General features: G+C 35.4%; 1 protein-coding gene across 24 annotated transcripts in view; it reads right to left on the bottom strand.

Annotated features, from left to right (window-relative positions):
• Window positions 1–14,804, bottom strand: part of NRXN1 (neurexin 1) — a 681,973-nt gene that overhangs the window by 591,257 nt on the left and 75,912 nt on the right. For 17 of the 24 annotated variants that reach the window (XM_069009396.1, XM_069009410.1, XM_069009401.1 and 14 more), the window contains one exon: window positions 7,269–7,298. The exons of 6 other annotated variants lie outside the window; for them this stretch is intronic. In XM_069009396.1, the coding sequence (XP_068865497.1) occupies window positions 7,269–7,298 (30 nt within the window). Of the gene's footprint in view, window positions 1–6,385; window positions 6,466–7,268; window positions 7,299–14,804 lie in introns of those variants that run through there. One more of the 24 variants, XM_069009430.1, reaches the window with a different exon arrangement.

Below are 14,804 nucleotides of genomic sequence, written 5' to 3' on the forward strand. Positions count from 1 at the left end.
ATAATTCAAATTTCTGTCGTTTCTAAGTACTTCAGCATGTTATTGCCAACAAAGAAAATTCCTGTAAAGAATAGGTTAAAAAATTTGTACACAGCATTCTTATTTCTACAAGAACAATTGATTGTGACCTGACTATTTAAATATTTATTTTCATTTCCTTTCCAGGGAGTCTTTCTTGGTAGAAAAATATCATTATGTGCATTTAGAGGGCATAGTCCCCATTTTCAGTTATACCAGTACAATCTTAGAGTGGTCTTCTTAAGAGTTCTTCACTTTCATTAGATTTAGTTTTTTGGAAACCGTGAAAAAGTTTAGTCCAGAATTTTGTAATCCTGCATGTAGACAAATCTTAGAGATGTTTGAGAATATTCCTCCTTGGGGCTCTAATTTCTTTCCACTTAGCTGATGAAACTTCACTGAGCATGATTGATTGGATTAATGTTAAAATCAGCTGAGACTTCTGTTCTGAGTGAGATGTACAATAATTTCCAATTACTTTTGATTGTCTTTGAAACAATAGAAATTAGATTCTCTTGGGCTCATTTGTTTAGTTGCTCTTGTATATTTCAAGGACTGAATTTTATCCCAGGAAGATACAGTGCAATCTTAGGGTGAAACTGAAATCTTTAGTGTCACTCTGCTGATGTATTTGGCTTACAAGGAGGTTCAAGGATATTCCAATATCCAAGAAGTACACCTCTCTCAAATACCTGTTTCATTGGAAATGTCTGTGAAATATGTACAAAACTCTCATGGAATTTCACTGTGCAAAAAGATACAGACCACTGCAGCTTTAAATTCTCTTTTTGTATGTACATTTATATATACATTAAAATAAAATTTATTGTAAGGAAGAAATGCTAAGTTTTCCTATTTCTTTATTGCTTACCTGCTGTACCTTTTTTTTACCTCTTCAGAGTGACAGCTTAACTGTTTTCCATCCTCAATAAATCCCCTTGTACTTTTTGGCCTGAAATACACATCCTTCCTCTTGAAAGAGCTTTAATATTATTTTGAAAGGTTCTCTGTCAACATACCCATCTTCTGGATAAACCTATGCTCAAAGAGGAGCCTTGTGTGGAGGAAGCCAAAATCTCAGATATGTACTCCCTCCTACCACAGTGCTTACTGGACCCAGCAGAAATCTACACACTTGCAAATATAACTTTTTTTTTACATTAAATCCTTCATGGTTGCTCATTTATTTTCTGTCTCTAAATCCATAGGAAGTCTATGAAAAACACACACGTTACATGATAATTTTGAGTGACATCAGAATGATTCAGAACATGGTAAATGCTTTATTTTCATGGTGGTAAGAACTAGAACTCATGATGTGGATTGGATATTACCATATGGCGACTCTTTTAAAAATAAGTGTGCTCCCCTTTCTTCAGAAAGTTTTCTTGATATTTGTGTCAGGTCCTTACAATTTGTTTTCACACTGCTGATGAGGAATCAGCCATCTCAGATAGAATTTTGAGTATGTGTGTCTCAAGGAAGACTTTGCATTTCTGTTTCTGATGTTGATCGGCTTCTTCTGAGCCATGTGCTTCAGATAGAAAACTTCTTCAGCAGTCATGTTCTGCGGCATTTTTTTTCTCCTTAAGAGCTGTTAATTGATCACATTTCAACATAAATTTGAACCTGCAGCTTCAAATGTCAATATTCCAGGGTTGCAGGGTATCACCCACTGAAGTGCAAGGAAATTACTTGCTTCAAAGCATCACAATCAATATCTAGTATATGGTTCATTATGATATTCAATCAAAATTTTAACATATTGACCATACAAATATAAGGACTATATAAATATTTACTGGAACATGTATTTGTAGGCATGGGGGCATGGGTTACACACAGAAAACTTAATTATAATATTTTTGGTGAACAGCAGCCTCTATTTAACTATACTTACGAGGTTCTTTAGAAGAAAAGAAGCCATTATAGAAGAGATATGATATGTAGCTACTGCTCTTTGGAGCACTTAGAGGAACTTTATATTTAAAGCACTTTAATTTATTTTAAAAAGGTAATGCTCATTAAAAATAACAGTAATTTTATAGAAAATATTTTTTAAATACTTATGCTCATAATTTTGCAAATTTTCCAAGACTTTCAAAATGTTTGGGACCTGTTAAATGGAGGATAAACTTTTAAACCTTTGTTGATTTGTTCCTTTTTATCAGTAGAAGAAACTATGGGATTGAGTGGGGAAGCTCAAGTTATCCATTCTTCTCCTGTAACATCATCTAGAAACAATTTCAGTTACCCAACACTGTCAACCCCATTGTGTGTCAAGCCCCTAAATTACCTCCCTTCAGTTCTAGCAGGGAGTCTTTCCAATCAGCTGCTATCACCTAGGATCTATAACTGTGTGAACAAGTCCAGAGAGTCAAGAATGCCCTCCATCCGTGTTTTGCGCTTCCCAGGCAAAAGCCAACTGCAGCTGAGAAGGCGTAAAACTGATTCCATGTCAACAGGGCACTGGGCCAAAAATAAGGAGCTGTGCTACAGCCCAGGGCTGTACCAAAGCATTTAAAAGCTTCTGAACTGTTGGGGGCTCAGGTCAGGGAAGGCTGGGGGATGGCTGTCTCTCAGGCCCACTCTGAAGCATCCCACACCCAAGCAGATGAGGAGAGGACAGGCTTTTCAATGATCCGTGAAAGATCAGAGTGCAAGAAGCCAAGACCATTTGAGCTCTTCAAAACCAGAGCAAAAATGAAAGTCATTGCAGAAAGATGAACTGCTGGTGGCAGGAAGGTTAATGACTGAACCCCACACAGTTTGATGTTAGGGGAGGTTACTGGCACAAGGTAAGATTTGTGTTGCATGACACAAGCACTACATGATTACTTAGCTATAACATACCACTTTTATGCTCATGATTGTTTAAGGATTTATTTAAATTGCTTTTATTGTTCAGTGCTCTATTTTTCCAGTTGTCAAATGAATTGTGTGATTGACAATTAACAAATTAGTGGCACCACTTTGGTGTTACAGATATTGCATGATAGCTTGTGCAATAAAAAACTTGCTCTCCTTTGTCAAGGAAGTTGGCAGATACATAAATTGCCATTCTGAAGTCTTTCTTCAGCATTTACACACAGTATAGCAAATAGCATCACATCAAAAGCCTGCAATCTAATACAATAAATTGCAGTTGTACTATCAATCTTTTGGTAGAAACACTTATTGCTCAGCTAGCTAACATTTAATAGTTTGTTACGAACCTGAGTGACTCACGTACAATTTAAAGCTGCACATAATTTCTAAAATAATAGAACAGGAGTATGAACATAGTATTTAGGTATAGAATGAGTAATATATGTAGTCAAAAGTATGATAATTACATAGAAATAAACTATAGGTAAAAATATGTATAGGCTTAAGAGAACTGCAGTATAAAAAACAAAGGAATACATGTCACTGTTACAGTTTCTGAATTATAAATTCCTTTCATTGCTCACCAAAAGAATACTAAAAGGAGGGGATGGGATTTTTTTTTTAATAAAGAAATTGAGTGTTTCACTTTAGTTGCTGTGTAAATTTAGTTGTATTACTATTCATCACAAAATAATTCTTCATTACTTTGATAAGGCCTATAGGTGGAAATGGTGGTTTTATTAGACCACTTCCAACAGTTGGAGAAAACAGACAAAATTTTTTTAGATACAAATTTGTTTGGGGCAAACAAATCTGTCTGTTATGAACAGCAGATCTAAGGTTTGCTTTGAATTTAAAAAATTGTTCTGGGTAGCATTTTCAAGTAGTCTAATGAAAACACAAACGCCATTTACAAACTTTACCTTGCCTATGTCTTTTCACCATCAGAGCGGTGACAACCCTGCTGCTAGATTTCTATACAGCCAGGTTATTTCCAGGGGCTGAAAAAGGAATTCCTAAGTACTTTTGAATATATGGCGCTTATCAGAAAATAAATGAATGCCAGTATAACTAAAAGACTGCAGCTCTTCCTAGAATTAGGCATAGCATCTACAAGGATTAATTTGTGGGGAGATTATCCAGAGTATCCCAATTTAGATTTACAATTCAATGACAAACATCAGGGGCATCATGAGATGGTACTGGATTTAGTACTGCTTGTCCAGTTGGAGAGGTTGTCCCGACTCTCCTTCCTCTGTCAACCTCTCCTACCTTGTTAACACCCTGCCCTAATTCTGAAGACATGCTGATATTTTTTTTTCCTTTTCCAGTACCCCAAAGAATATCTACACAATTAAAGGAGATGATGATGCTTCAGCATTTTATACTCAGGACAAATTACATTGTAAAGCTTCTTAAAAGCGTTTCATTGTTTATATTTCCAAAATAAGATTAATTCATGATATACTCACTCTGAATTTTGCAATTACTGACCTTGCATACCTCTTAAGGAATGGAACTTGTAACGAAGCTGTTTCCTCTTTTTTCCCTTCACTCCTTTCCATCACCCTCCTAATTTTTCATATCGTCATGTGTTACAAATGTGTGTTATCACAACTGTTTCAAGGCCACACGTTTCAATAGCTGATATTAATAAATTTTCAGGATAGTCAACAAAATGAGGCTGTTTTTTGCTGGTTGAGGATATGGTTCAATATTGAGGGATATTTTCTGTTACAAGCAACTGGAGTTGCACACGTATAAACCCTTTCATTCCATTTGAACAAATATACACCATTATATGTGCAGAAATATTGTGATTCTCAAAACACAGTAATGATTATTTCTATATTAAATGAAAAAATCTAATAAAAATTAAAATATGAAAAGAAAAATGTAGTCAAATGATTAGATGACTGGTAATTGGTGTTTAAATTATGTTACATGGCACATTATTGAACACTAAATGTAGCTAATATATACAAGGTAATTTTTTGGTGAATATAGTTGTTAAACCTTTAAAAATAAAAATATAAATGTCTAAATGTTGCACAATACTTGAAAAGTTTCTGTTTTGCTAAAAATCTGCTCTCCAGATCAGCTACTACTAATAATAAATATTCATAAGGTTTATATTTTAATCCTTTCACACAAAAAACCCCTTTGGTGTTGTACACACTACATCATTTATTCATTTATACAGAACAATCTAGAAAAATAGTTCTGCATTATTAATAAAAATTATCTATAATGTCAAGTTTCAGTTAATATGAAATGTCATTTTAAGGTAACTGCAGCCAGGATATCTACTGATTAGGAACAAGATAGTAATAAAAATAATAAGGAAGTCATACATACTAGGTACGATTAAGAAAAACAAAAGGATACAGCAAACAAAATGATATGATCCTATAAAATGAAGAAATCAGCAGATTGTTTTTCATACTTGCTTAAAACCTTTTGCTGAGCAAGAAGATGTAGAGTTCCAGAACACACACAACCCTTTAAATGGTATCCCACCTATATAAGTACAGAGTCTTTCCAGGGGGTCTGATATGAAGAGGAGTGAGACACTACAGATTTGTATTTACAGTCTTTGCACCACATGAGCTTTCTAGGTATGGAAGCACTAAATCAGCCAAGACACCAGCAAACCTGGAAGTTTGTTTCTAATTTAACTAGTTAGTTTAACTATTTGCAGCTATGACCATGCAAATTTGATTTCTGATATATACAAAGAATACACACCCCCTGACAAATCCTTAAGATGAATAAAACTGTATTATTCATCACAAGTAACAGGATTAAATGGATTTTAATGACCAGCTTCTTATCATAAAAATATATTTACACAATGCCTGTGAACAAGTGTCCTTGTAGCAAAACCTGGTTTTTATTTATATAGGAAAAAAATCGTGACCCTACTGCACTGTTTCCTCTGGGAGAATGGAAGTAAACTTGGCTGGCATTCTTTACATAAAGAAACAAAAAGAATAAAAAAATATCTGAAAGAAACCCCACACTTTTCTTTGGCTTTTATTCTTCCTCATTCCTTTGTCCAATTCTTATCTCAGATATGCTCAAAGTGATTAATATACAAGAAAACTCTCAGAGCAAAGAGTTGCTAAAGTTAGTGCTATTCCCATTTAAAACATACATCAAGCTGAGGACTGAACCTGGACAGATTATCTCCAGAGAGTCTCTATTGAACAACATCACACTCTTTTTTTCTGTGTCTGGTGGTTCAGACTACAACTCTTTCAGAATAGAACAAGGCATACCTCAAAATATGGCTGTTATTTCATCCTGAACACTTCCTGTAAATGTAGCCTCTTTTACCACTGCCAAAGCTTTACATCCCTCACAAAACCAGGAGACAAACTTTGAAAATGGCCAGCCTTTAGGTACTTTAGGATAATTCTCCTTACCTTGATATCCATGAAATATTTACTGTAAGAATATACCTACCTCATGTTATCAGTGCAAAAATTTTACATTTACTTGCATTATTTATACATACATTAAAGTATATTGAGGACATTAAAAAGAAAGAAAATCATGTAATACCTTTACTTTTACCTATGGATTTGGTGAAATGGTTCCATGAAGAAAGCATTTCCAGACAAAAAGAGAATAAAGAAGAGGAGAGAAACAACAGTAAGAGTCATGAGTACATGTAAATGCAATAGTATCTGAACATGAAGAGACAAAGTATAAGGTAAGTGCCTGAAGACAAATGGAGATGCAATCAGTGTCATAGTAGGGATTTAGTTTATTTCTTCCCAATCATGTACATGCAGAGAAACACAGAAATAACCCATGCTTAGATAAGAAAGACTGCCACAAAAGTAACATGGACAATGGTTAGGAGGAAAAAAATCACTGGTTTTGTTAGGTAGCAAAATTGTACTCTCAGCATTCCAGAAGCCAGGAGCAGGTGCTTTCTGCACAATTCCAATCAGCCATGCATTAATGCAAATGGACTCTTCAATGTGTACAATGTGACAAGAGGAGTATCTTCTTTCAGGAGCTATCTGAGGAGAGGCCTTGCACTTTGCTTATCTTTTATAGAATCACCCATAATTGTATTTTCTGATAAATACATGAAATTTTCTTAATAACTTTCTTATTTCTCTCACCTCTTTTTAGTTATTGTACTGCAAGAGGGGGAGTTGAGGAGTCAGGAAGGACAAAAGCTTATGGAGCGAACAAAAAAACCAAAAAATGAGATAAGAAAAAGATGTGACTAAAACCATGTGTTTCTTTGCAGCCAAAGACAGCTTTCAAGCATTTTTGCCCATCAGTTGCAGTGATGGATTCAAAGCAGCTACAGAACAAGAAGAAACAATGAAAGCAGAGTGGAAAAGGAACAGAGCCCATACCTTGGTCGCCCATCATCAGGTGCGCCAGACCTTGAAGGGAAACAAGAGCACAGTCAGCAATGAACAAGGGAGCACGGGAAGGTGGTGTTGTCACACTGACAAAAATGTTTTGTGACAGGCATCTGTTTCCTATGAGATGTCTGTATCACAGAGGGAAATCAAAGAGCATTTTTCAACCACTGGTTGGAATGCTTTGGGCTACGAGTAACAGAACTGCAATTCAAACACTGGGTGCTGGTTTATTGTGTATTTTTTTTCTGTGCAGTATTTGCAATGACAGAAAATAATAAAATGCTTTCAAATTCAACCAATTCCTTTAATAATCCATCTGTCTTTATCATATTTTGATTATATTGCTTTGAACACTTTGCTGGGAGGACTTCCTGTCCTCTACATGTGAAATGATGTTGAAACCCTGGGGAAGTTTAAACCTGAAAAATGGGCTGGGTCTGATCTTTTTCCCCTCATAAAAATGAGCATTTCAGGTAATTAAATAAAATGTCCTCATCACATTGAAATGATAATGCAAAGGATGTCTCCTTATTTGTGTGAAATGTGACAGTAGAATGAATTTGTTCCAGAGAAGGCAAATTATTACATATGCAATATAAAATACATAGTAATAAAGAAAATTTAAGAGACAGCTACTGCAACTACTTCATAAATCTGTGAGAAATAGATTTTGCTTTATACTTGTATTGTGAGATGAAATCCCATCATACCAGAATAGGTCTAGTGACATTTCAAAGCAGATGTCCATAAAGATAATCACTCATCCAGAGCCAAATTTTGTTACTCTTTAAGGAAAAATATTCAGCTTTTTTAATTCACAATAATAAAATGATACTTATATCTCACTGAGTATAATGTGATGCAGGGAGAATATTTTTTCTAGATATATGAGGGTTTTTCACTTTTTATGTCTGATTTAAAAAACAGGCTTATTCTTGTTGAAATTAGCTGTCTTAGGATCCATTTCAGAACTTATTAATTGCTCATGTGTTAAATATGCCCCTCTTCTTAAAAAGCCATACATTATTTTCTTAATTGCAATTAATTAAATTAATTCACACAAAGAAGGTGAGCAATCAAATATCCTTCTCTTTATTGGAAAGCAGGCTTCCTAGAGAGAGAGTTTCTGTGATTTCTAATTCACAAAGAAAATTAGGTGCACAAATGACTCACACTACTTGGGGGTAGTTCAAAGAAGATACTCCCGACTGCAATCAGTCTGAAAGGATTCATCTCTTATCAGTTCCAAATCTCAAGTGATGCTCCAAGTAGACTAACAATGGTTTTGCTGAATTATTGCTTTTTAATGCCACCCGTTTTGGATGTGTAGTTTAACTGAAGGGCCTGATGTGCCTCATCTCTTGTGCAATAAATTGTGTTTCCAAATACAGTGCTCTGCAGCTGGTGGGATTACCTGGGGCTCACAGCAATGCAAACGAAAACTGACTGTGATCCTGAAGGGATGCCTGCATCAGCATTGCTTGGGAAACATCACACAGCTGTATTGGCAGTTTGCAGCATGTGAAAGAGAACAGAAATGTTTTCATGGGTATTCTTTCTCTGCAAGTGTTGCTGCAAGAGAGGCTTGCTGGATAGAGTATAAAGACCAGGTGATATTTTTTTAATTCATTCTTTTAGTGCTGGGTGTCCTTGCTTGGATCCCCTGCCACACTGCCTTTTGGAAGTATCAGTGTCTTCTGTGATTGATTAGTTAGTCTTTTGGGTTTTAACTTTTGTTGTTGGCAACTATAGCAAGAAATCTCAGACTTTTGACTTGACCCTAACCGTATTTTATAGAGGAAAATTGAAACCAGCTGAACATTGCAACATATTTTTCTTTAATGAAACAGTGACTTTTCAGCCACTATTTTATGTGAGCTCTTTGAGCTCTTAGGAGGTGTGAAAAAAAATCACTGTCCTGTCTCCCAGGGGTATGCAAAGAAGGTGATCTCTTACTAGCTCACATTTACATATGAACTTTGTAGCTATAGGAACCTAAACAAAAGTCCAGCTTCAGATTATCACTGCTTGATAGCTACTATTTTTGTTAAAATGATACGTGAAATTGGTCAGTTGCAAATAGATGACTCTTACATAATTTGAAGAAAAAAAATGTAAATAGCAGAAGTGCCTCTTGAAATCATCATAAAAACTACTTGAATTTTAAGAGTCACTTACAGTGTTGTTCAATGAAAAAAGGCAGTCAAGTGAATGTAAAAGATGTACAGTGCTCAAACCAAACATCTACCAATTAAAAAATTTGGTACTACTCCTCAAGACACTGTATTTTGTTTGACTCTTTGTGCTACTTTATTTGCAAGCATTAAGGCCACCTACACTTCCTTGCTAAAGGCACATAATGATACTTACCTTATTTTCTATTTTTGCAATCTATGGATGAAGGCTATAGAAGAGTGAAGAATTACTAGTACTGTACCTGATCATTCCACAGAGTGGTTTAAAATTATATAGGTAAATCTGCAATCACTGCTAGATTTGCAAAATGAAAGTCTGCTTGTAATAGAGAATACCACAACAAATAGACCTGGGAAGTTTTTTCCTTAAGTAGCCCCATATAGGCATCCCATACATTGAAAATACTCATTTGTGCACCATTACTTCAATTTCTTTGTGAATTAGGAATTCAAGATTTAGAAGGAATCCCTCCTGTGTAATCTACCCCAACCCTCTCCTGAACTTGGCTCTGAGAGGAGAGAGTTAAGGGGCACAGGGTGGGATAGTGGAAGGGGAAATGAAGATATCATTATAGTCTGGTGTGTAAGTTCCATGCAGAGCACAGGCCAAAACAAAATTTAAACATGATAAACCTGCAGTGAAGGTATTAAAGTCTAGTACAACTACAGTAAAATGAATAAACAGTAGCTTTTTTTACCACCAGTATATACAAAATTGAATACTACATATTTCTGTTTGCTTATGTCACCTAATTTACAGAGATGCTCACATATAACAGAGATCAAAGATGAAAAATTTTAGCTCAGTTTTCAAGTTGTGCTTTGGATACACCATTCTATGCTTCCATTCTTTACATATTCATGCTTTGTAACTTTAATGTATGAATAAGTACCCAAACCTGTGTTGGAATAAATTTAAGGTTGCAATTTTAAGAATTAGATTCAGGTAAAGTCTGGATTAACTGTTATCCAGGTTTTATCTTGTATTGCTGTGCATAAATGAATATGTGAAATGCAATTGAACCTCCTTATCTAGTTGTACTGAACCTAATTCAAATTTTGAGACTCATGTTGACACCACTAAGAGTTTTATGCACAGATCAAATACAAGATTAGGTAGTTATTTCTAGGCTTTTATGTTTTTCAGCTAGAATTTCTATCCCAGTGTTGTTGAATACATTTTTATCTCACAATGAAAATGAAATTTTATTGACGTGTACGAGCATGAAAGTGCACACAAGTAAAGCACCAGAATTGCTTGAATTTTCTTTCTCCTTGGGATAACATATATATTAATAAAATTGCACAGCATCATCTATGTGTTAAACCTGAGCACCTATCTTCATCCTTGAATACAGCAGCATAGAGGAATGAAGCACCAGCACTTCTAGGCTTGAGAAAACCACCCCAGAACAGGCAGGCAGTGGCCCATGGTGGCTTGAAACCTGAATGAACTCAGGCCCCAGAGTGGCTCACATGAGCACCCTGAGTCAGAGTCATTCCAGGGCAGTCACTTTGCATGTGAGTTACTTTACGAAGCCCTTGCTTTTAAAATAGTTTTTAAAATATTGGAAGGAAGTAAAATGAAAGCAATTTTTCAGTTTAGATAGGTAAACTAATTTTTTTTTTTCCAATAGATAATCATTTATCCAGCAAAGATTCACCCCAGAGAGACTTTTAAAAACATTTGTACATAAAAAAGCACCTGCACTTTTTGGCTTATAAGCAAAAAGGCTTTAAAACTATCATATACTTGCATGTTTTACCAGCTAATAGACTTACTTACCAATGCTCAGGATAGATGGCATTGTGCCTTAGTTTCCACTGCCCTATGCCATACTTTCTTTAAAGGGATTTAATTACATACCAACATAATTATTAAAATCACATCCTTCTTCTTTCACAATGTCCAAAAGGCAAGTGCATTATGCTAAAAAGTTAGACAGAAAACCTTTTTTCCTAAAGCTTTGTGCTGTAAAGGATGTAATAGTAAGCAAGGTTTGTGGTATTAAAGAGAAAAGCGCTTTCCATTTTCCTAAGCAATTAAAAGATGTGAATTTAACATGCATTACTATCTTATTGGGAGGATTTAGGCTCCACATTGATGAGACAAATAGTTTCTTGAAGTGTTTTTCATACAGAACATGAGAAGAAATCAGTCCTGCAAACCTCCAGAAAGATTTTGGATATGGTATCAGTCATACAAGTACAAATCCTTTTGTTTCAGTGGGGATATTCTGGAATTAGAGCAAAAAGCCAAGGAGCTTTGCTTGAGTTCTGTATGAAAAAAGAAATCACATTTATTTAATAAACTTTTATGCCTTTATGGGGGAAAAAATACAACTTACCGTACTGACTGGTATGTGTACTTTTATAACATTAAGCAGAAGGAGAAAAAACCCCACTGAACAGAAGGGAAAAACAAGAGCTTAGGAAAATAAGGTAGAAAGCACCCACCTTCCACATAGTTGTCTTCTGTAAGCACATAACAGGGAAGGAGAGAAAAGGAAAACATTCATTAAGCAGCATGCAGACTGGAACTTGCCATTGCATGTCTTTATCATGCAAGGCATCAAACACAACATGCAAGTGCTCCATTGCTACAATCCAGAGGGAAAAACAAAAGCACCAGGGAAGCAGTGTTTCCTCTACTTAACAAAATGTATGTGATATGAAACAAAACAATACTCTTTCCAAAGTGCAAAAATTGTACAGGATTTACTGCAGCTCTTTGTACATGCAATTATTATTATTGTTAGTTATTAATCAGAGGCTCTTCTTGTAAGACTTTTTGTAACTATATATTTTAAAGCCACCAGTCATTTGTGATAGGGATTCTAAGTTCATTTGGTTCTACTTTCCCATTCTGAATTCTCCTGGATGATGAAGTAGATGATTTTAAAGTTAAGAAAACTTAAATTCTTGAATATGCTGTGAAGATGTTACCACAGGCAGCATGGCTGATCCTGCAGTCATTAGTGAGGCACTCTGGTCATTGGGTCAAATCTCCAAATCCAGCAGGGAAAGAAATGGCACTTAAACTGGGTGGAATAACTCAGAATTGTTGGATCATGTCCTACAGAATTGGTCAGCATAAGAAACTTGCACACTGTAAAAAATCAATTCTCTGCCTGGTACAGCCAGCAAAGGCCACAGCAGTGCCAAGGATGGGTTCTGGCCCCGGACTACAACAAAGGGAATTTTGCCTAAGGAAAGGCTGCCATCAACAAGCAAAATTTATTCTTTTATCCCCAACCCAGCCATCAATATGGGGCACAGGAAAGAAGGTTCTCCCAAAGCTTACAAAGCAAAAGGGGACTAAGAATTGTTAATGAAGTGGACAGAATTTAAAGCTGAGAAAGAGGCTTGGTGTCCTAACACTCATGTTAGTGTCCATAGTCCTCAACTACTCCACTGGGAAGGTGATGTTGAGGGAGTATTTCTCTGCTACCCATTATGATCATGACTGAGGAGAGGATAGAAGAGAGAAAATGGGAGAGGTAAAATAATGAAAACCATCACAGAAGTCAAGGAGATGGACAGTGTGGAACCAACAAAGAGAGGGGGAAGGGCGACAACACAGCAGTCTGACTGCCTGGGAAACCCCTTGCTGCAGTTTATGTTCTCTCCTCCAATGCTTCCCAGGGAGGAAGCACACAGAAGCCAGTGCAAACTGAGGGCCAGTTCTGCAATTATGGGTCATTTTGCATGGAGTCATCCCATAGGAATAAAGCCTTTTCATGTGACCATGAAACTAAACTAATTATGATATATTGTAATCCAATAAAAAAAAAAAGAAAATGAGTTACACAGAATTGGGCTTAATGATATTTTTTAAGCACAGTCATTTCCTCCCAGAACATGTCACTTGTCATAGTGAAAAGCCTTTATAAGTCAGTTCCAGGAGGCACTGAAAAAGGTCATCAAAACTAGACAGCATTCCAACAAATAATTTGAAAATCTTACCACTTTAAAAATAATAAATGCTATGAATGATGAATAATGGGGGTTTAAGTTTCTCAGTTTTTAGTTATACAGTTAAGATATTATAATTCACCTTTTCCATTCACACACCCTAAATCAAGAAATAGAATAAAATTCACTGAGAAAATGCAGAGCACCCAGTTTCACAAGATACAGATGTTATGTTCTATACATGAAATAAATTAGGGTGATGTTTGGGCTATTAGAAATAGCAGCTCTTAGCAAAACTTTTCTGGAAAAGCCTTCTACCTTTAACTGCATACAGTAATTTCCTTCCTTTAAGTAAAAAAAAAACCAAAACACCCAAACTCAATGAATAATGAATTAGTTATTTCAGTTGTAGTATAACTGCAGGCTCTTTCATCTAATTCTGGTTTTCACAGTGTTGGTATATTGCAATATCAACATTGTCATGGCATCCTTTTTGGTGGCCATGTTTAGCTTAAAATGACTTTTTAAAACCAGCATATAAACTTGCTGACAGGCCAGTTCAGTTCCTCATGATGTCAGAGTCAAAGAAAAGGGTTCTGAAAATGACATCATAGGCAGCATTAGATGGTCAAACTATTTTGGCTACAGGGTTTAACATATTTTTTTTTCTATCATGAGTAAAAATTCTATCTTAGCAATGATTGGTATGCCTTTTTTGATGACTTTTACCAGAAAGATTCATACTAGCTGAGCAGCTTCCCCTAAATGTCTGATTGATTAAACTTTTAAATGATAGCAAGTTAAGCTGTCAAAACATTTTGAATTAAATAAAATGGAAAAAAGTCGAATTCCTGCTCTGTGAATTAACAGTGTATATAGCCAAACCCCTATGCACTAGTAAACAGCAATGAAAATTCATTCCTCCACAGGTTTTTGTCATGGTAAGTTAAACCATCTTAAACAGTTTTGCAATCTAAGAAAAAAATTAGTTCAGCTCCTTTATGGTACTTTACAGGGCTTTTACATTAGATTAGCGTTGAGCACTTTAATTAAGGTAGTTTGTTTGTGATGGCTGATATATTTCCATATCACTAACACTTCATTTGGCTTTCCTGATTCCCATATTGTCATAGTCTGTTCTAAGCAGAATCTAAGAAGCCAGAAGGCCCAAATTCTAGCCTTGCTTTTTATTCATTTTGCTGACTCTGGCCACTCTTAAAACAAAAAAAAAGGAAAAAAAAAAAAGGAAAAAAAGAAGAAAAAAAAGGAAAAAGGAAAACTCTTTGAAAGCTATGTATACAATCAAGTTGCAGTTCAGAGGGAACAAAATTTTCCTCATTTAAATCAGGAGTAACTGTATTTATGTCATTAGAGTTGCAATGGTGTAAAATTTCTGTACCTGGAGGAGAGTAGA

The sequence above is a fragment of the Aphelocoma coerulescens genome, chromosome 3 (assembly GCF_041296385.1).
Source record: "Aphelocoma coerulescens isolate FSJ_1873_10779 chromosome 3, UR_Acoe_1.0, whole genome shotgun sequence".
NCBI classification, from domain to species: domain Eukaryota; kingdom Metazoa; phylum Chordata; class Aves; order Passeriformes; family Corvidae; genus Aphelocoma; species Aphelocoma coerulescens.